Here is a 20,768-nt window from a genome sequence, read left to right on the forward strand (position 1 = left end):
ATTATATTGGTCGATTTATGTTTATATGCACTTTACATCCATATGGTTTTATCTAACACATATCTAATGCTGTAACTAGATCTAAAGTGAGATGTTTGGCAGCCGAAGCCCAAATCGTTTCTGTTCAGATGAAAATGACACCTGGCCATAGTAGTAACACAGATAGATACTTCACTGGATGTATAAATCGTGAAGCATCCGCTTGGCGTTTCCACTCACTACCAAATATGGTAGTGAAAGGAAGCCCAGTGTCCGGCAGTGGGAGACGATGGAACGAGATGGATCTTGGCCGACATTCTACAAATGTTCTTATCGATGAAACATTTGATCTCAACACAGTTTTCTGTTCCCAAAACTAGAATCCGTTATAAGAACAAAGTACACAAAGTTTTGTAGACTTTGCAAAAATGATTTATATTTTTTTCATCATATTGTTTAGAAGATGTGCAAAGGCGAATGGAGTTATTGCACACGCGCACTTCACAGAGGAGGTGTTCCCTAACTGAAATATGCAGATGATGCTAGAACACGCCAATAGGATCTCGCTAGCTCGTGCTTGGCTCTGTTCACCTCCTTGGTTTTGATTTCCGGCGCCGAAAAGAGATGGCTGCCTCGCTTCGTGTTCCTTGGAAAATATGCAGTATTTTGTTTTTTTACGTGTTATTTCTTACATCGGTACCCCGGGTAATCTTAGGTTTCATTACATACAGTCGGGAGGAACTACTGAATATACGATTAACGTCAACTCATCATCGTTCCTACCAGGAATATGACTTTCCCGAAACGGATCCAGTGTTTTGCCTTCCACACAATACAATGGATCTGATCCCAGCCGGCGACCCTGTGCGACGCCGAAAAAGGGGAAAACGTGGCGGTCTCGTGGTCAGGCTTCGGAGACGGGCACATCGCGCTCCACTCCCTAGCATACTACTCGCCAATGTCCAGTCTCTTGACAATAAGGTTGATGAAATCCGAGCACGGGTAGCATTCCAGAGAGACATCAGGGATTGCAACGTGCTCTGCTTCACGGAAACATGGCTAACTCAAGGGACGCTAACGGAGTCGGTGCAGCCAGCTGGTTTCTTCATGCATCGCGCCGACAGAAACAAACATCTTTCCGGTAAGAAGAGGGGCGGGGGGGTATGCCTTATGATTAACGAGAAGTGGTGTGATCATCATAACAACACACAAGAACTCAAGTCGTTCTGTTCACCTGATCTAGAACTCCTCACAATCAAATGTCGACCGCATTATCTACCAAGGGAATTCTCGTCAATCATAATCACAGCCGTATACATTCCCCCCCAAGCAGACACATCGATGGCCCTGAACGAACTTTATCTGACTCTTTGTAAACTGGAAACCACACACCCTGAGGCTGCATTCATCGTAGCTGGGGATTTTAACAAGGCTAATCTAAAAACAAAACTCCCTAAATTCTATCAGCATATCGATTGTGCTACCAGGGCTGGAAAAACACTAGACCATTGTTATACTAATTTCCGCGACGCTTATAAGGCCCTCCCCCGCCCCCCTTTCGGAAAAGCTGACCACGACTCCATTTTGTTGATTCCAGCCTACAAACAAAAACTCAAACAACAAGCTCCCGCGCTCAGGTCTGTTCAACGCTGGTCCGACCAATCTGAATCCACGCTTCAAGACTGCTTCGATCACGCGGATTGGAATATGTTCCGCATCGCGTCCAACAACAATATTGACGAATATGCTGATTCGGTGAGCGAGTTCATTAGGAAGTGCATTGACGATGTCGTACCCACAGCAACGATAAAAACATTCCCAAACCAGAAACCGTGGATTGACGGCAGCATTCGCGTGAAACTGAAAGCGCGAACCACTGCTTTTAACCAGGGCAAGGTGACCGGAAGCATGACCGAATACAAACAGTGTAGCTATTCTCTCCGCAAGGCAATCAAACAGGCTAAGTCTCAGTACAGAGACAAAATCGAGTCGAAATTCAACAGCTCAGACACAAGAGGTATGTGGCAGGGTCTACAGTCAATCACGGATTACAAAAAGAAAACCAGCCCCGTCGAGGACCAGGATGTCTTGCTCCCAGACAGGCTAAACAACTTTTTTGCCCGCTTTGAGGACAATACAGTGCCACTGACACGGCCCCCTACCAAAACCTGCGGGCTCTCCTTCACTGCAGCCGAGGTGAGTAAAACATTTAAACGTGTTAACCCTCGCAAGGCTGCAGGCCCAGACGGCATTCCCAGCCGCGTCCTCAGAGCATGCGCAGACCAGCTGGCTGGTGTGTTTACGGACATATTCAATCAATCCTTATCCCAGTCTGCTGTTCCCACATGCTTCAAGAGGGCCACCATTGTTCCTGTTCCCAAGAAAGCTAAGGTAACTGAGCTAAACGACTACCGCCCCGTAGCACTCACTTCCGTCATCATGAAGTGCTTTGAGAGACTAGTCAAGGACCATATCACCTCCACCCTACCGGACACCCTAGACCCACTCCAATTTGCTTACCGACCCAATAGGTCCACAGACGACGCAATCGCAACCACACTGCACACTGCCCTAACCCATCTGGACAAGAGGAATACCCATGTGAGAATGCTGTTCATCGATTACAGCTCAGCATTTAACACCATAGTACCCTCCAAACTCGTCATCAAGCTCGAGACCCTGGGTCTCGACCCCGCCCTGTGCAACTGGGTCCTGGACTTCCTGACGGGCCGCCCCCAGGTGGTGAGGGTAGGTAACAACATCTCCACCCCGCTGATCCTCAACACTGGGGCCCCACAAGGGTGCGTTCTGAGCCCTCTCCTGTACTCCCTGTTCACCCACGACTGCGTGGCCATGCACGCCTCCAACTCAATCATCAAGTTTGCGGATGACACTACAGTGGTAGGCTTGATCACCAACAACGACGAGACGGCCTACAGGGAGGAGGTGAGGGCCCTCGGAGTGTGGTGTCAGGAAAATAACCTCATACTCAACGTCAACAAAACAAAGGAGATGATTGTGGACTTCAGGAAACAGCAGAGGGAGCACCCCCCTATCCACATCGACGGGTCAGTAGTGGAGAAGGTGGAAAGTTTTAAGTTCCTCGGTGTACACATCACGGACAAACTGAACTGGTCCACCCACACAGACAGCGTTGTGAAGAAGGCGCAGCAGCGCCTCTTCAACCTCAGGAGGCTGAAGAAATTCGGCTTGTCACCAAAAGCACTCACAAACTTCTACAGATGCACAATCGAGAGCATCCTGTCGGGCTGTATCACCGCCTGGTACGGCAACTGCTCCGCCCACAACCGTAAGGCTCTCCAGAGGGTAGTGAGGTCTGCAGAACGCATCACCAGGGGCAAACTACCTGCCCTCCAGGACACCTACACCACCCGATGTCACAGGAAGGCCATAAAGATCATCAAGGACAACAACCACCCAAGCCACTGCCTGTTCACCCCGCTATCATCCAGAAGGCGAGGTCAGTACAGGTGCATCAAAGCAGGGACCGAGAGACTGAAAAACAGCTTCTATCTCAAGGCCATCAGACTGTTAAACAGCCACCACTAACATTTAGCGGCCGCTGCCAACATACTGACTCAACTCCAGCCACTTTAAAAATGGGAATTGATGGAAATTATGTAAAAATGTACCACTAGCCACTTTAAGCAATGCCACTTAATATAATGTTTACATACCCTACATTACCCATCTCATATGTATATATACTGTACTCTATATCATCTACTGCATCTTGCCATCTTTATGCAATACATGTACCACTAGCCACTTTAAACTATGCCACTTTATGTTTACATACCCTACAGTACTCATCTCATATGTATATACCGTACTCTATACCATCTACTGCATCTGCCATGCCGTTCTGTACCACCACTCATTCATATATCTTTATGTACATATTCTTTATCCCTTTACACTTGTGTGTGTGTGTAAGGTAGTAGTGTGGAATTGTTAGGTTAGATTACTGTTGGTTATTACTGCATTGTCGGAACTAGAAGCACAAGCATTTCGCTACACTCGCATTAACATCTGCTAACCATGTGTATGTGACTAATAGAATTTGATTTGATTTGATTTGATTTTGTTCTGCCCACTAGGACTCATTTGTTCCCATCGGAAACGACGAGCTGTGGTCTATCTTGGTTTAGTTCTAAAAATCTTTAGTAGTAATCTGTGGTCTGCATAACGTCATGTGCCCATACCTACTGTGTCGTTCACTGTGGCAGTCAGCTTCAACAGCAGGAGCAGCACTCTAATGGAATGGCATGCTGGGCTTTACAGAGCCCTCCCTCTAAGAGCAGCAGCCATGAGACAGACAGACGCACACTGACTGTACACAGATCATCTCTGGGAATTAGGGCAACTGTGGATGTGCATTTGGATTATCACTCTGGGCCATTTTAGAAAACACTCCTGGGTTGATTCCTCTCCTGACAGTGTTAACCCCTGACTGAAGCAGCTGACCTGGTACATGTAGCTACATCTATGTTGTGTACCCTTTGGGAATGCTATCTCAGACAGAAAACAGGTAGGCTTCTGTCAAGTTCTCTGTTCCACATGAAATTACCTACTGGTGCAAATGACCTGAATTGTTATTGCTCACAGACCAATCTGAGCAATGTCTCTGCAGAATGTTTGTGTGTGTGTGTTTACTGTACACTGTTTACAGGACGGTATGCTTGTCAGAACCCCTCTGGTTGTCGGCCCTGATATCCCTTAGAGGCTTGTTTGCCTGCCTGTCTGCCCTGATCAGGGGTGAGCGGGACACAATAACACACAGTACAACCAACTGCCACACACAGGAAATAAACGAACACAAGCAAAAACACCAAGCTAACAGAGTTTAAAACCTTGGGACAGAATGGAGAGGGTTTGTTCTCAATTTTAGTAGCAGACCCCCCCCCCCCCCCCCCCCCACACACACCCAAACCCTGTCCTCACCACCTCTACCAAAGGAGGAAAGTGTGAGAGTTGTCCAAAGAGACAAAAAGTTATATCCTTTAATGAGAACAGACAAGGCCCCAGAAGAGGCATTATAAAAGCACTCCCAAAAACCCTTCTGTTCTAACTCAGAGGCTAGCTCCAGTCTACTGGGTCTCTGGGCCGTTCACACACATACAGAGAGGAATAGGGAACAGACATCCCACAATTAGAATTGTATTAAATCCGAAAAGAAAAAAATCTGTTAAAAAGATCAGTTGGCTCCAGATTTCTCAAATGTTCTATATTAAATACATTTATCCAGGTAAGACTCATTGAGATCGATGTTACAAGGAGCCCAGGCCAGAAGGCAGCATCACAATCAACCAAACAAATCTACCATGACATGACCCACAAGCTCACCCGTTCTCAAGGGAACATTTTCAGTCGCTCCTGCAACGGAGGCAGCACTGATCTGCCACTGTCGCTTACCGTAGCGTGGCCCTGTCTGTCAGACAGACTCACTGAGGAGAGGTGATCTCAGTCTACACTGGACTGCTGATAGTATGATCTCCTCTTTCCTTCTCTCTGCCTCGTAAACAGTGACCCCATCGACATATGTGGTTTTATCTTCCTCAGGAGAATGACGAGAATGAAGACAGTCAACGCCTTGGCTCCCCTGTCTGTCGCCCCTCTCACCCTGACTCTGGGCCCGTGGATAAAGGCTATTGATTGTTGAATCGACCGCGTGTCGCCATGATGGCTGCATTGTTTTATACTGGCTGTCAGTGGATGGAGAAACACATTAAAATAAGGGTTTCACTGTAGGCTGGGGCCAAACCTCTGCCCTGAGGGAAAATAGTGTCTGCTTACAGTATGACATCAATCAGCATCCACACATGTCCCTAGTCATGAGTCAGATACTGCTTGTAATAAACTAAATTGAATAGGGAATGGGTGAGTTGGAAGATGGGAAATACTGGAGATGCATATAGTCATTAATCCCTGTTAGTGAGATGTGGGTACAGTAGCCTTGTGCTGTAAAGGAAAGATGGGGGTGAAGAGGTGGGGTTTAAAGACTATCAGTAATGTGTAGTAGTGAGGGGCCTGGCTTCCCTAAGGGCTTCTATCATTTCCCATTGGACATTTCTGACTTCATTTGCCTTCACGAAAAATGTAGCAACCCGTACAAAAATGGCCATTAACCATAATCCACATTTACTGTTGCTGCAGGATTATTTTCCTGCTGTAACAAACTGGCTCAAATTAAGATCCTACATCTGGGCCTGGCGATCTCCTGTGTGGAGGCATAACTGGAAGGTGTCTGAGAGTGAACTCTGAACAGTCCCCTTTCAAGCAGTTTTTAAAGTCTAGCTGTGAACCAGAGGGATTTTTATTTTGGTACTATATAACTGGTATAATACATCTCCCTACTCTCCAGTCGTTTGATCTTGGTGATAGGGCACATAGGATAGAGTTGGTAATAATAGTATGATGCATTGAACACTTAGTGAGTGAGTTGCATTTACCGAGGAGAACATTTCAGTACAAACACTGAGGTGATTGGAGCTGGAAGACAGACACACACACACACACCTCTTTGGTCTTGCCTCACATTAGGTAACTGGATGTGGCAGCAGGTGCAAATTAGACATTTAAAATAGTGTCTCTGAAAATAAACAAGGCATCAAGCACACGCAACAAAACCACAGACATGCATAGGGACTTGACTCACATCGTCCCCGGAAGGAATTCATCTGTCAAGGTATGGCTAAAAATCACAATTACCCATTCAAGGCGTCTAAACACCCTTGGCTGGGCTGGGCTGGGTACTCATGGGTGTACTGTGTGCTCACACACACACCTGTGTCCTGTCTGATGTCAGTGGGCTGGAGGAACATTACCCAACGGGCGTGTGATGAGATTAAACAAATACAGCGATTGGTACGGTGCTCTGCTCCCACGCCATACCTCACTGTCTGACGGGCCTGATGGGAGGGGACTGGCTTCTCCTGTAGACCTACGGTTCTGACCAGGCCATAGAGTATACCAGAGCTAGACCTCACCTTACAACAGTACTACTCGTCTACCTCTGGTTCTCCTTTCCCTGGGAGAATGCAGCAATGGTTACACTTCCTCACTGTTCTGCTCTTTCAGTCGTGAAATAGTTCTGACCATCTAACAGACCTGGAATAGTCTCCTTTCAAAGCCTTGATGTATTGATGTGTCCTGTTGATCAAATATAGAGGTACACCTCCCCCTAGTGGTTTAATTACATACTACAGTACGCATGCACAACAATTTTTATTTTTATTATTATGAACACAACAAATACAAAAATAAATATACAAACAAGAGTACATAAACCTAACAGACAGGGGTATTACATATCAAGATTCGTTTTCAATTTGTTAAATACTTTTATGGTGCGTATTACTTTTACATTTACTGATCATTTCAAAATAATATTTAAATTCTATCTTAAATAATGTGAAGAGAGGTTTGTTCTCTTCATTTTATGGACACAGAATCTTCCATGAAAGATAAACAAATGAACAATGAAAGTTAAGTCAGTGTCCATATCTTTTGGATCAAAATAAAACATAATGTCAGTCTCTCAGAATAACATTAACTATCGTGTCTTTTAAAATATTATCTTCCAACTCACTCCAAAATCTTCTGACATCAGAACAGTCCCAAAATATATGGTCAAGAGTTTCTGGGTTACAACCACAAAAAGCACATTTGTTATCAATAGCTATTTCAAATCTGTGTATAATAAAGGTCTTTACAGGGTAGATTCTATGAATGAGTTTGTATGATACTTCTTTCACCTTATTAGATATACAATATTTACCAGACAACAACAAGACTTTGTTCCAGTTCACTTGTCCTAGGGCTGCATTCCAGTACATTTTAGCAGAGGGAATAGTAACATATTGACATAGTTTCCTTATATACATGTTATTACATTTATAGTTTAAAATGTAAATTCCTTCTAGTTGTATTGAGGCTACAAAATCCTCCACAGTTGCACTTGGAGTATTGTTATATTCTCCTGAAAGAAGAATAGCACCTTTAGGTACAGCTCTAACAACAATTTGGTACTCAGGAGTGAATGTAACATTGTGTGCTCATAAATTCTGGATAATCATATAGTTGTCCATCATTATTCAATAATTGTTTAACCCAAATAATGTTGTTTAAATATATACACAGTTGAAGACGGAAGTTTACATACACTTTTGCCTAATACATTTAAACTCAGTTTTTCACAATTCTTGACATTTAATCCTAGTAAAAAGTCCCTGTTTTAGGTAAGGTAGGATCACCACTTTATTTAAAGAATGTGAAATGTCAGAACAATAGTAGAGAGAATGATTTACTTCAGCTTTTATTTCATTCATCACATCCCCAGTGGGTCATATGTTTACATACACTCAATTAGAATTTGGTAGCTTTGCCTTTAAATTGTTTAACTTGGGTCAAACGTTTGGGTAGCCTTCCACAAGCTTCCCCCATTCCTCCTGACAGAGCTGGTGTAACTGAGTCAGGTTTGTAGGCCTCCTTGCTTGCACACTCCTTTCAGTTCTGCCCACACATTTTCTTTAGTATTGAGGTCAGGGCTTTGTGATGGCCACTCCAATACCTTGACTTTGTTGTCCTTAAGCCATTTTGCCACAACTTTGGAAGTATGCTTGGGGTCATTGTCCATTTGGAAGACCCATTTGCGACCAAGCTTTAACTTCCTGACTGATGTCTTGAGATGTTGCTTCAATATATCCACATAATTGTTCTTCCTCATGATTCCATCCATTTTGTGAAGTGCACCAGTCCCTCCTGCAGCAAAGCACCACCACAACATGATGCTGCCACCCACGTGCTTCACGGTTGGGATGGTGGTCTTCGGCTTGCAAGCCTCCCCCTTTTTCCTCCAAACAAAACGATGGTCATTATGGCCAAAAAGTTATATTTTTGTTTCATCAGACCAGAGCACATTTCTCCAAAAAGTATGATCTTTGTCCCCTTGTGCAGTTCCAAACCGTGATATGGCTTTTCAATAGTGGTTTTGGAGCAGTGGCTTCTTCCTTGCTGAGCGGCCTTTCAGGTTATGTCGATATAGGACTTGTTTTACTGTGGATATAGATACTTTTGTACCTATTTCCTCCAGCAACTCCACAAGGTCATTTGCTGTTGTTCTGGGATTGATTTGCACTTTTTGCACCAAAGTACGTTTATCTCTAGGAGACAGAACGTGTCTCCTTCGTGAGTGGTATGACGGCTGCGTGGTCCCATGGTGTTTATACTTGCATACTATTGTTTGTACAGATGAACGTGGTACCTTCAGGCATTTGGAAATTCCTCCCAAGGATGAACCAGACTTGTGGAGGTCTACAATTATTTTTCTGAGGTCTTAGCTGAGGCACTGAGTTTGAAGGTAGGCTTTGAAATACATCCATAGGTACACCTCCAATTGACTCAAATTATGTCAATTAGCCTATTAGAAGCTTCTAAAGCCATGACATAATCTTCTGGACTTTTCCAAGCTTTTTAAAGGCACAGTCAACTTAGTGTATCTAAACTTCTGACCCACTGGAAATGTGATACCGTGAATTATAAGCGAAATAATCTGTCTGTAAACAATTGTTGGAAAAATTACTTGTGTCATGCACGAAGTAGATGTCCTAACTGACTTGCCAAAACTATAGTTTGTTAACAAGACATTTGTGGAGTAGTTAAAAAACGTGTTTTAATGACTCCAACCTAAATGTATGTAAACTTCCGACTTCAACTGTATATATATATATATATATACACACACACACACACACACACACTTTGTGGGATATGCTGTATATTGTAAAATTTGACTGCACGACAGACCACTTTTTACCTCTGAAATGTGGCTAATGGATTTCAGGCAAGTAATGATAAAAAAAAATTCACAGGAAGGCTAGTCAACTATCTAGTAAACATTTCGGATTTGAGGGTGGGTTATGTATTTTTTTATTTTTTTTTCCAAAATTAAACGGATATATCTTGTAATTGAACAAAATAGTAAGATGGCTAATAACTGGGTATGTCGATAATATGGGAAGTATTTTTTTCTACTAAACCGCTTATCAAAAATGTGATAGTAGAAGTATTTCCACTCAAATGTCAACATGCTAATTGCTAACCAGTTAGCCAACATTTTTACGACACCAATAATCACATTTATTTTGGGACTGTTCTTATGTCAGAAGATTTTGGAGTGAGTTAGAAGATTTTATTTTAAAAGAAACGACTAATAATGTTAATCTAAGAGACTGATATTAGTGTAACGACCCTGGGTTTATAAGCGCGGAAATCGACTCTGCCGCACGAGCATGCTTTTACGGCACAGTCGATAGCGCGCCGGACTTCGGGCTAGAAGGTCGAGGGTTCGAGACCTGCTCCCTGCCTGTTTCATTACACTGGTGTCAGAAGTGGGATGTGGAGGACTTTTGTCGCCGCTGTGACAACTGCACAGCGAGAAAGGGCCCCCCAGGCCGCTCTCATGCTCAGCTCCAACAGTTCCCAGTGGGGGCTCCCATGGAGAGGGTGGGAGTGGTTGTAGTTGGGCCGTTCCCCACCACAGACAGTGGAAACCGCTGGGTGCTCACGGCCATGGACTATTTCACAAAATGGCCCGAGGCCTATGCTCTGCCTGACCAGGAGGCAGAGACCATCGTCGACGCCCTGACAGCGGGGATGTTCAGCAGGTTTGGAGCTGCAGAGTCCATCCACAGCGACCAAGGCAGAAACTTTGAGTCCCGTGTGTTCGCCACCATGTGTGAGAGGCTGGGTATGCACAAGACCCGCACTACTCCTCTCCATCCTCAAAGTGATGGCCTTGTGGAGCGCTTCAACAAAACGCTTGGACAGCAGCTGGCCATCGTCTCTTCCAAACACCAGCGTGACTGGGACAAGCACCTGCCTATGGTCCTCATGGCATGCCGCTCCGCTGTCCAAGACTCCACCTCCTGCACGCCTGCCCTCCTCATGCTGGGGAGAGAGATCCGCACCCCTGCGGAGATGGCGTTTGGTCGGCCCCTGGATAGCCCTCATGTTCCTCCGGGGCCGGAGTATGCCCGGAGACTCCAGGACCGCCTGGAGACAGCCCACACCTTCGCCAGAGAGCAGCTGGTGAATGAAGGTGTGAGGCAGAAAAGGAACTATGACGTGCACACCCGGGGAAGGCACTTTGTGGCTGGGGAGCTGGTCTGGGTCTACAGCCCCCTAAGGAAAAAAGGCAGATGCCCCAAGTTGGACAGTCACTGGGTGGGACCCTGCAGTGTCCTGGAGAGGGTAGGGGAGGTTGTGTACCGGGTGCAGCTTCCTCCCAGGGGGAGAAAGGTGGCACTGCACCGGGACAGGTTAGCCCCATACAGAGGGGCCTCTTCTCCCCAAACCCCAGGAACACCCACAATTCCCCTCTCTGGCAATGACATTCTCCAGGCACCCACCCTCAGGTGCCGCAGACAAGGCTCCAGACAGCCCACTCCCCCTGTCTCCCCCCCTGTGTCACCGCGTGGTTCCCCAGAGCCACGGACTGTATTACCCGTTCCCGCTTCCTTGTCCCCCATATCCCTGCCTTCATCCCCTGGTTCCCAGAGGGGCACTCTGCGACCATCACGGCCACGCAGGCAAAGGAGACCTCCGGGTCGCTTCAGAGACTTTGTTTGTTCCCTCGGGGACGAGGGACTTTGTGGTGGGGGGGCTGTGTAGCGACCCGCACAGACAGCTGTGTGTTATGTGTTAGGCTAGGAGGTGGTTGTGTTGTACTGACCAGTACCCGGTGTTCGCGGGGTCCGACATGTCAATCAACCTGCTATCTGCCAATCACGGGAATGCCTGGAATGTTCTGATGCCGGGCATCCTGGTGGTTGGCGGAGTGGCGTGGAGGGGGGTTGGGCAGGGGGGTGGAGCATTGGAAGTTAAGACCAGGTTCAGCCTTTGTTCTCTCTCTCTTACGTCTGGGCTTCACAAGAGAAGGTCACGATTGGCTTGTGGGTTATCTGTCATCTATTTGGCGTGTGCTACGGCCCAAACAGTAGCCTGTGTAAAGTTGGTTTAATAAACCGTCAATTCGCAAACTCAAGCCTCTGTCTGGACAATTGTTAATTTATGATCTAGTCAGGTCATTACATTATGTTGTATTTTGATCCAAATGATATGGACCCTGACTTAACTTTCATTGTTAATTTGTTTATCTTTCATGAAAGATTCTTTATCCATAAAATGAAGTGGGCAGAGAACAAACTCCTTTTCAAATGATTTAAGATAGAATTTAAATATTATTTTGAAATGATCAGTAAATGTAAAAGCAATACGCACCATAAAAGTATTTAACAAATTGAAAACGAATCTTGATATGTAATACCCCTGTCTGTTAGGTTTATATACTCTTGTTTGTATATATATATATTTTTTGTATTTGTTGTGTTCATAATTTAAAAAAGATATAAATAATAATAATAAAACAATTAAGAGAAGTGAAAAAAATAAAATAAATAAATAAGCAATGCACTTACTTCCTGTTTTGAAAAAAGTAATCGGGGGTGGTCTTTGTGAGGATGAAAACCCAATCACTGTCTAGTATTCGACTCCGGAAACGACGTCAGTCTTCTGTTTACGTCGTATGTGTCGTATTCAGATAAATCTCGATGTATTGAATTTTATTTTTAGACACGTTTATACAAATAGAAACATACCTCACAATTTGTTTGATTGCAATGGGGGGTCATGGTGTGATGACGAACGAGGAATCGTTGGATTACTCCGTGCACGAGGCGTGGAATGAGGCCACCAATGTCTATTTGCTCGTCATTCTGGTTAGCTTCGGACTGCTAATGTATGCTAGAAAGTAAGAGGCGCCTTTGTTTTTTGCGGCCGACTGTTAATACATATACGAGTCTTTTGAACTAAATGTGTGCTTAATAACATGTTTTTGACACACTTTGCTGTTACACTGCTTCCAACCAGCTAATGCACATGACTGACAGTTTACTGCTGGGTCTCACTCGCTTTCCTCCTCTTCTCCCCATCAGAAATAAGAGGAAGATCATGAGGATATTCGCTCTGCCCCCCACAGCTGGAGCCACGACCGAACCGAACTTCTATGACAGTCTTCAGAAAGTGAGACTCCGCCAGCAGCTGGAGATGTACTCTCTTGGTGAGTTTGTCAGTCACAGTGAGTGCCAGTTTTAGCCTTTTGGGGGCCCTAAGCTAGACGCAAAACATTTTAGTTGTCCCCCCTTGACGGTGGAGGGAATTCTACACATTTTGCCATGGGGCGAAGAGAAAGATTTGCAATTTTACTACAAATTTCATGCAATTCTACTCATTTTGCTATCGGGCAGTGATACTTTTTTTGTGGTTTTAGAGCAAATTTCATGCAATTCTTCCTATTTTGCCAAGAGGTGGAGAGACATTTTTGCCATTTTATAACACATTTCCTGCAATTGTACACATTTTGTAATGACTTAAGCCATGTTAATATGATATTTAAGTGAGAATGACTAACAAAATCAATGGGGACCTCCTGGAGGTCAGGGCCTCTGGGCATGGTATTTGACCATAATTACTACACATTTAGATACCTGGCTAGACTAACTACCAATCCAAACATTGTTAGCTGACATGGCTAATTAAGTGACTGTCAGTGCCTGACGTATCAAGAGAAAGTTGGCTGATGTACAACCAAGCGACCGCTTATGCCTGGAACGGCCCTGGTCTCAGTGCTGTTGCAGAATAATGCATCAATCAATGTTAGACTTGTGCTCACTTATGAGAGAGCTTGGGGTCAAATGCATATTTAACATCTAAAAATGTATCTAGAAGAATTGTTCTATTTCTGTCCAAGATTAGGAACTGACCTCAAATCTGTTAATCACTCAAGTCAAATATATTTCTGGTTTATCAAATAGCTGTGTCATTCACTAATAAACTCTTAGCTCACACATCACTTCTAAAATAAATCAATCCCACTGTTTAAATTGGTATAATTCTGACTTCTTTATGCCTTCTTAACAGCGAGGAAGTTTGACCAGCATCAACACCAAGGCCAGAGTGAGAGTGTTCAGCTCTCTATGGAATGAGACTACAACAACAAGGTAGCGTGGCCCATCATCATGCCTGCCCGCTCCACCCTGTCTCTCCATCCCTAAGCCTCTTTGGCTTTGGTAAGTCTGATCATTACTACACTCCTGAAGAGAGCATGGGTACCAAGGAGGAGGAAGTCGAGGGTCAAGAAAGGTTTCTGTGATTTAAGACTGTCGTCAAATCGTTTGTGTTTGCACAATTGTTGCTGTACGATTTGAAACAAGGACTATAATGGATTTGGATATGAAGAATTACTGGATGTTCCCCATACAACATCTGTTTTTTGTTGTTGTTTTTGCATTTCTTTTGCCTTTTTTATGTATTTTATGAGTAATTTTTGTATTTTATTCAATGCCTTATTGGATTATGTGTGGATTTGTCGCCCCATAGTGGTTTTAGGAGAACCTACATCCAGTGTTCACGGTACATCCTGTACAGTGACAATTCAAATAAGTCTTAAACTTGTAAAAAAAAAAAAAAGTATATTACAACAATAACCATTTCATTTAGCATATCTATATACATGTTTGGTTGTCAAGAACTGTTTCATTTCCCAGTTTCTGATCCTCCTATAGATTCCTTATTATGGCATTACTGCTGGGAAAGTGTTGAGAGGGTCAAAGTTGACTTTTACCCAATCCAATTGCTTTTTCTAAAAAGGAAATGAATTGCTATTATTACTCTGGTTCAAAATAATAAAAAAAAACAAGGGACCAATGAAGGACCAAGGAATTTAAAAGTTTTTCTTGATTTCACCCTCTCCCTCCCTCCTCACTCCACTTCTTTTGTAATAATTCATTTAATAGCACAATTCTCAGAGCAGAAAGTTAGCTCTGGTGTGTGTGTGTGTTTTGTAGAGCAAGATGGGGTAGGTGTTTGGGAGGCAGTGATTGAGGAAGGTGACATTTTGCATCAGGGGCCTAGCAGAAAAGCTGGGCCTCTAATCCATCAAATAAATAAATAAAACATGAGTCAGAGGAAAGCTGTGGCCCAGATACACAACACAAAAGAGGCCAAACAAATGTGTGTGGACGTCCTTCGGAGGTAGTGTAATGGAAAAATGATTACTCCTCGCGGCGGCGAAATGGCACACTGATTAAACGCATCAATACATCAACGACTGGAGCGCAGGGCCAGATCCTTACCTATTCTAAATAGGGCTGTGTGTGTGTGCATTGAATCTTTGCTTATTCAGTTTTGTCATGTGCATACCCCTTTGTTGTTGCTGTAACTCTGAGCAGAGACTACTTCAGGATACTCTACTATTGTCCCACTGTAATTAAAAACCTGTGGACTTATTAGTGAAATACAAGCAGCACAGATAAAGTAAATGGTTAGAAATTGGTAATATCCCCAACTTCATTGAAATTCAGATTTAATCTATATCACTTGCATGACCAAAAGAATGTGGACACCTGCTCATTACAAAATCATCGCCATTAATATGGAGTTGATCCCCCCCCCCAACAGCCTCCACTCTTCTGGGAAGGTGTTTCACTACATGTTGGAACTATGCTGCGGGGACTTGCTTTTATTCAGCCACAAGAGCATTAGTGATTAGGCCCGTATTCGGCATTCCGATTCATCCAAAAAGTGTTCTCGACAAGCCTTTTCTGTATGGACCTCGCTTTGTGTACGGGGGCATTGTCATGCTGAAACAGGAAATGGCCTTCCCTAAACTGTTGCCATAAAGTTGGAAGCACAGAATCATCTAGAATGTCATTGTATGCTGTCGCAATAAGATTACCCACCGAAACTAAGGGGCCTAGCCCGAATCAAGAAAAACAGCCCAGACAATTATTCGTCCTCCACCAAACTTTACAGTTGACACTATGCATTCGGACAGGTAGCGTTCTCCTGGCATCCGCCAAACCCAGATTCATCTGTCGGCCTGCCAGATGGTGAAGCGTGATTCATCACTCCAGAGAAGGTGTTTCCACTGCTCCAGAGTCCAATGGCGGCGAGCTTTACACCACTCCAGCAGACGCTTGGCATTGCGGATGGTGATCTTAGGCTTGTGTGCGGCTGCTCAGCCATGGAAACCCATTTCATGAATCCCGACGAACAGTTATTGTGCTGATGTTGCTTCCAGAGGCAGTTTGGAACTTGGTAGTGAGTGTTGCAACCGAGGACAGGCAATTTTTATGCGCTACGTGCTTCTGCACTCGGCAGTCCCGTTCTGTCAGCTTGTGTGGCCTACCACTTCGTGGCTGTGACGTTCTTGCTCCTAGATGTTTCCACTTCACAATAACAGCACTTACAGTTGACCGGGGCAGCTCTAGCAGGCCACGAATGTACTTGTTGGAAAGGTGGCATCCTACGTCGGTGCCAAGTTGAAAGTCACTGAGCTCTTCAGTAAGGCCATTCTACTGCCAATATTTGTCTATGGAGATTGAATAGCTGTGCATATTTTATACACCGGTCAGCAGCAGGTGTGACTGAAATATCCAAATCCACTCATTTCAAGGGGTGTCCACGTACTTTTGTATATATATAGTGTATTTATATCAACATTGGTGTCCATTTTAAATGAGAATAAGTGAGTTGACAGTCATTGGGCAAATATGGGAGTATGGTCTTGCAGTTATTAAATCCATGTCCCCGCCTCACCGTTATCAACAGAGAGATAATCCATGCCCATGAGTCATCTGCTGTATTATCATGAGCCGTAAGGTACAAACCTCAAATGCCACCTAGCCTATAGTATTAGGCTAGTACCAAAAAAAGATTATATCATGTGAACAAGTGTGTTAATGAGATAATGAGCCATTGTACATGTGCTTTTCTAATTAATCTGCTGATGTAATCAATCAGTTTCTCATTACCAGAGGTTTAATATTTAACCAGTACTATCCCATTGAGAAACATTATTCACAGCAAACATTAATCAATAGCTAATCTGGAGTTAATTTGTTTAATTACCAAATGGACTAATGAGGTCGTTAGTGGGAGAGGTCTAAATGAACCACTCAGAATCTTCACTTCATTCTGAGAATGAAAGAGTTCAAGAGAAGGAGAGTAGAGGAGTGGACTAACGATACCAGGACCAAGGTGTTCCATCCACACCGCTCTTTAAAACGTCACCGTATTAAATTCACTCCTTGTTTCTTCTCTGAAGGAAAGCGGGTAGGGTTGTATCCTTGACATTCAGCAAAGTATGATAGAGTGATAGAAAAGAGAGAGTGGTTTACCTGCATGTCAATACACTTGGAGGGTAGCATGTCACCTAGAATGACGGTGTGTGTGTGCATGCATGTCAACGTATCTATATGTGTGTGTGTGTGTGTGTGTGCGCACATACTGGGCGTTTGTGGCTAGCTAGGTGGTGGAAAAATTAGGCACAGCTCGGTAGTTTTGTTTCATAAGGTTTAATTAAAAATAGTTTATCACTGGGTTTGGGATAACACAGCGACTCAATCTCCCAGCAATGAACTGTCTCCAACCATGCAGAAAGCTATTAATAAACACCAGTCTGAAACAGAGAGAGGAGAGGGTTGAGAGAGGAGAGGGGGGGAGAAAGTGAGTGAGAGAAAGAGGAGAAAAGGAGAGGAATTAAGGGATAGAGACGGTTGGGGATGAGAAGAAGGGACCAAGAGGGAGAGGAAACCCAGCTGATAAATGAATGTAATCTCACAGTGAAAAAGTGAAGAGCCACCGTGGTTATACATCACCTGGAGCGGCTAATGAAATATGCTATCTGTTTCTGTTAGCCAAAGAGCCCTTCGAGGGATTCTAGTTCATCTCAATGAATTCTCTGTTTCTCCCCCTCTCTCTGCATCATACAGCAAGTAGGAGAATAGTTAGACTTCAATATTTTGCTCTCTTTCTCTCTCACCTTGCTTATGCTTCATCCTCCCCTCTCATCCACTTCCTTTATAAACATTTCATATATGTGGAGATGTTATGATTAAAGAGAAATAGACAGCACGGTTTGGCCTATTTTAATCTCACCCGACACAGTCTTTATGGTGATGGTTATCATGGTATTGCAGGACATCAGCATATTATACCCGAGCTCCCATTCTTATTCCACCTCCACAGCAGCCGCCTTGAAAAATACGAGAAAAGTAAACGGCTTCGTAATTTAGTTTTTATGTAAGAAAAAGTCAGGAACAAATGCAGCTGACCAAAAATTCTGGGTGTTTTGGCTGTATTAGTTTGAAACATTCTCTCTCACAATACAATACAGATGGGTGGTTCTGGTTTGTTTTGAAGGCAGGAAGTGGGCCAGAGCCTAGGGCGATCACTCCCTCTACCCTCTACATCCGAGAGCCAGTTCAGAGAAAATTACCTTCTTTATTTTCCCTCTTCAAACTGAAAAGGACTTTCAAGACAATCTCTCTCCCAGGGACATGCATTAAATACATTATGTTCCTAGTTTCCCAGGACTTTTGCAATGTACTAGTTCTGAGAAATGTTTGTCATGAATTAAGATCATCATCTTCTAGCTTTTTCTATGCAACACTAGGAGTAATATGCAAACACTTATGCCTTGTGCATGCATATGCACACGCCCATTTACACACCACAGGCACCCACACGTGTGATCTGGAGTGGACTTGGACAGAGGATATCTCTTAGAACGGGGCCCCACTCTTCAACACAGCGGGGACAATCTCTCCTTTCTCTTCTTTATTACTGTAAGGTGATTTATCGTGTAATATAACAAGCCTTAACTTGAGCCCCTTAAAATGTCTCCCATATTAACTGGACATTAACCGTTCATCTTCTCCGCTCCTCTCTTCATTAGCCAGAGAAAGCAGACAAGCCAATCACACAGCCTCGTCAGCCGCGGGCTGCGACAGGAAGGAGCTTGGTGTTTTATGGGTAGTGTGCATCATATGATGGGTGGTACATGTTATGGTTATTATGCTCTATGGATGGTCTATCAATTAGCTTTATTGAATTGAGGTGAGTTATTCTGATGGGTGTTCTTTTCTTCCATAGCTGAATAGGGTATTATCCTATGACGTGCTATAAGAGCGTGTTCAATGTTATGGTTATGCCCACAGCATGTTTCAGCAACCTGAGTGCCATTATTTGCATGTCTGATCTTTTTCCTGATGTGTAAACAGCCCGAAAACCACATGGAATCTGATCTTTTGACTTCCGATTTATACCACTTCCATATGTGGATCAGAATCCTGATACAAACCCCATCCTCCATATGCGACATCTGTCTGGATGCTCAGATTAGATTTTTATGCTCTGAAGATATTTTTTTTGGGGGGGGGGTTACACATGACCTGGCGTTACCACGACAACCACCCCAAAATTTAAAGGAACAGTGACAGGAAATTAGCATTTTAACCTTTATTTAGCTAGGCAAGTCAGTTAAGAACAAATAATTATTTACAATGACGGCCTACCTTGGTCAAACCCTCCCCTAACCCGGATGACGCTGGGCCAATTGTGCTCCGCCCTAATGAACTCCCGATCACGTCCGGTTGTGATACAGCCCGGGATCAAACCAGGGTCTGTAGTGACACCTCTAGCACTACGATGCAGTGCCTTAGACCGCAGCGCCACTTGGGAGATCGATTACATCTGTGTGCTACTCATAAGCTGTGTTTGAATACCCATACTAATATACTGTATACTACATACTTAATGAGTATATACTATATACTATTATTTAATTTTAGTATACTGTAAACGAACGGTAACCTTTCAGGTTAGTGTACTAGTGTTTCGTCTGTCTACCGGAAGTTGATGCTGTTGCTATGCAAGCTCTTGCTAGCTTGTTAGCATAATAAATTACTAGCTAGACATTTTATGACTTAGGGTGTGTTCTTACATTCAATCTGGAGTGCCAGAAGCGCTCAGCGTGCATTCTGGGCATTTGTAAATTCAGAGCATTGTCAGATTGTCCGTTTGTGAACTCAGAGCATTCTGGGAACTTTTGGCATACTACCTATATCCATACTATGACCAATAAGCATACTATATACTTAATTTACTCAATTCACAAATAGTATGGTTAGTATGAGTATTCGAACACAGCTATAGAGAGTGTATCCTTACATACTACCCATTATGGTGTCTATGAGCACACGGGCAGTGCCATTGAGGCATCTCCATTTTGAAGTAGTCACGATTGGCTGATCCCTCCTGATGACCTGGTTGGACATGACTCCAACATGTCTTTTTCAAGTTTTATGTGGTTTATGGTTTTATGGTTTAATTAAATTAATAAACTAAAAAAAGAAGCCCTCAATTGCACTGCCCATGCTAAAATGGCCTTTTGGCCACTAGAGGCCTCTATCATTCTCTATGGTGCTACTCCAGAGGATACAGCAGTATGAATGCGCAAATCTGATGTGGGTCACACGACTGAGTGTGGCCAGTCAGAAAGGATAGGGTGGCTGTGTAAAGACAGCCGTTGTGATCTACTTCATTCATCCATTCACTGCTGCTCACTCTTGTGTCAGTAACAGTTCCACCTCTCCCTCCATTATCCTCATTAGTGGACGACCAAAAACAGCCTTAGTCACTAGATAGAGGAGCCATAGTGCATTGACAAGACAAGATAAATCCACCCAGAGCCATAGATCGCGTCGTCCCATTAGCCAGTTGAGCCTGTTTCCTCGTGACCTTTTCTGCGATGACATGATACACCTCCCCATCGTCACGGTAACACATCCCCCGACTGTGTAATCCCTTAGGTCCTATTTAATCTCTGTAATCGTCCTGGTGGCGGAGGGATAGGGCTTTAACGG

The 20,768-nt window shown here is 43.9% G+C and overlaps 1 protein-coding gene across 3 annotated transcripts in view; it reads left to right on the forward strand.

Annotated features, from left to right (window-relative positions):
- Positions 1–12,485: 12,485 nt before the first annotated feature.
- Positions 12,486–20,768, forward strand: part of LOC139581226 (small integral membrane protein 19-like) — a 44,045-nt gene continuing 35,762 nt past the window's right edge. For 2 of the 3 annotated variants that reach the window (XR_011676169.1, XR_011676168.1), the window contains exons 1-3: positions 12,555–12,811; positions 12,996–13,120; positions 13,981–14,129. Coding sequence is in view for 1 of the 3 variants with exons in the window: in XM_071410752.1 (XP_071266853.1) it covers positions 12,681–12,811; positions 12,996–13,120; positions 13,981–14,045 (321 nt within the window). In the remaining 2 variants the exon portion in view is untranslated. Of the gene's footprint in view, positions 12,812–12,995; positions 13,121–13,980; positions 14,789–20,768 lie in introns of those variants that run through there. The other variant, XM_071410752.1, reaches the window with a different exon arrangement.

This window comes from Salvelinus alpinus, chromosome 7 (genome assembly GCF_045679555.1).
Source record: "Salvelinus alpinus chromosome 7, SLU_Salpinus.1, whole genome shotgun sequence".
Taxonomy (NCBI): Eukaryota; Metazoa; Chordata; class Actinopteri; order Salmoniformes; family Salmonidae; genus Salvelinus; species Salvelinus alpinus.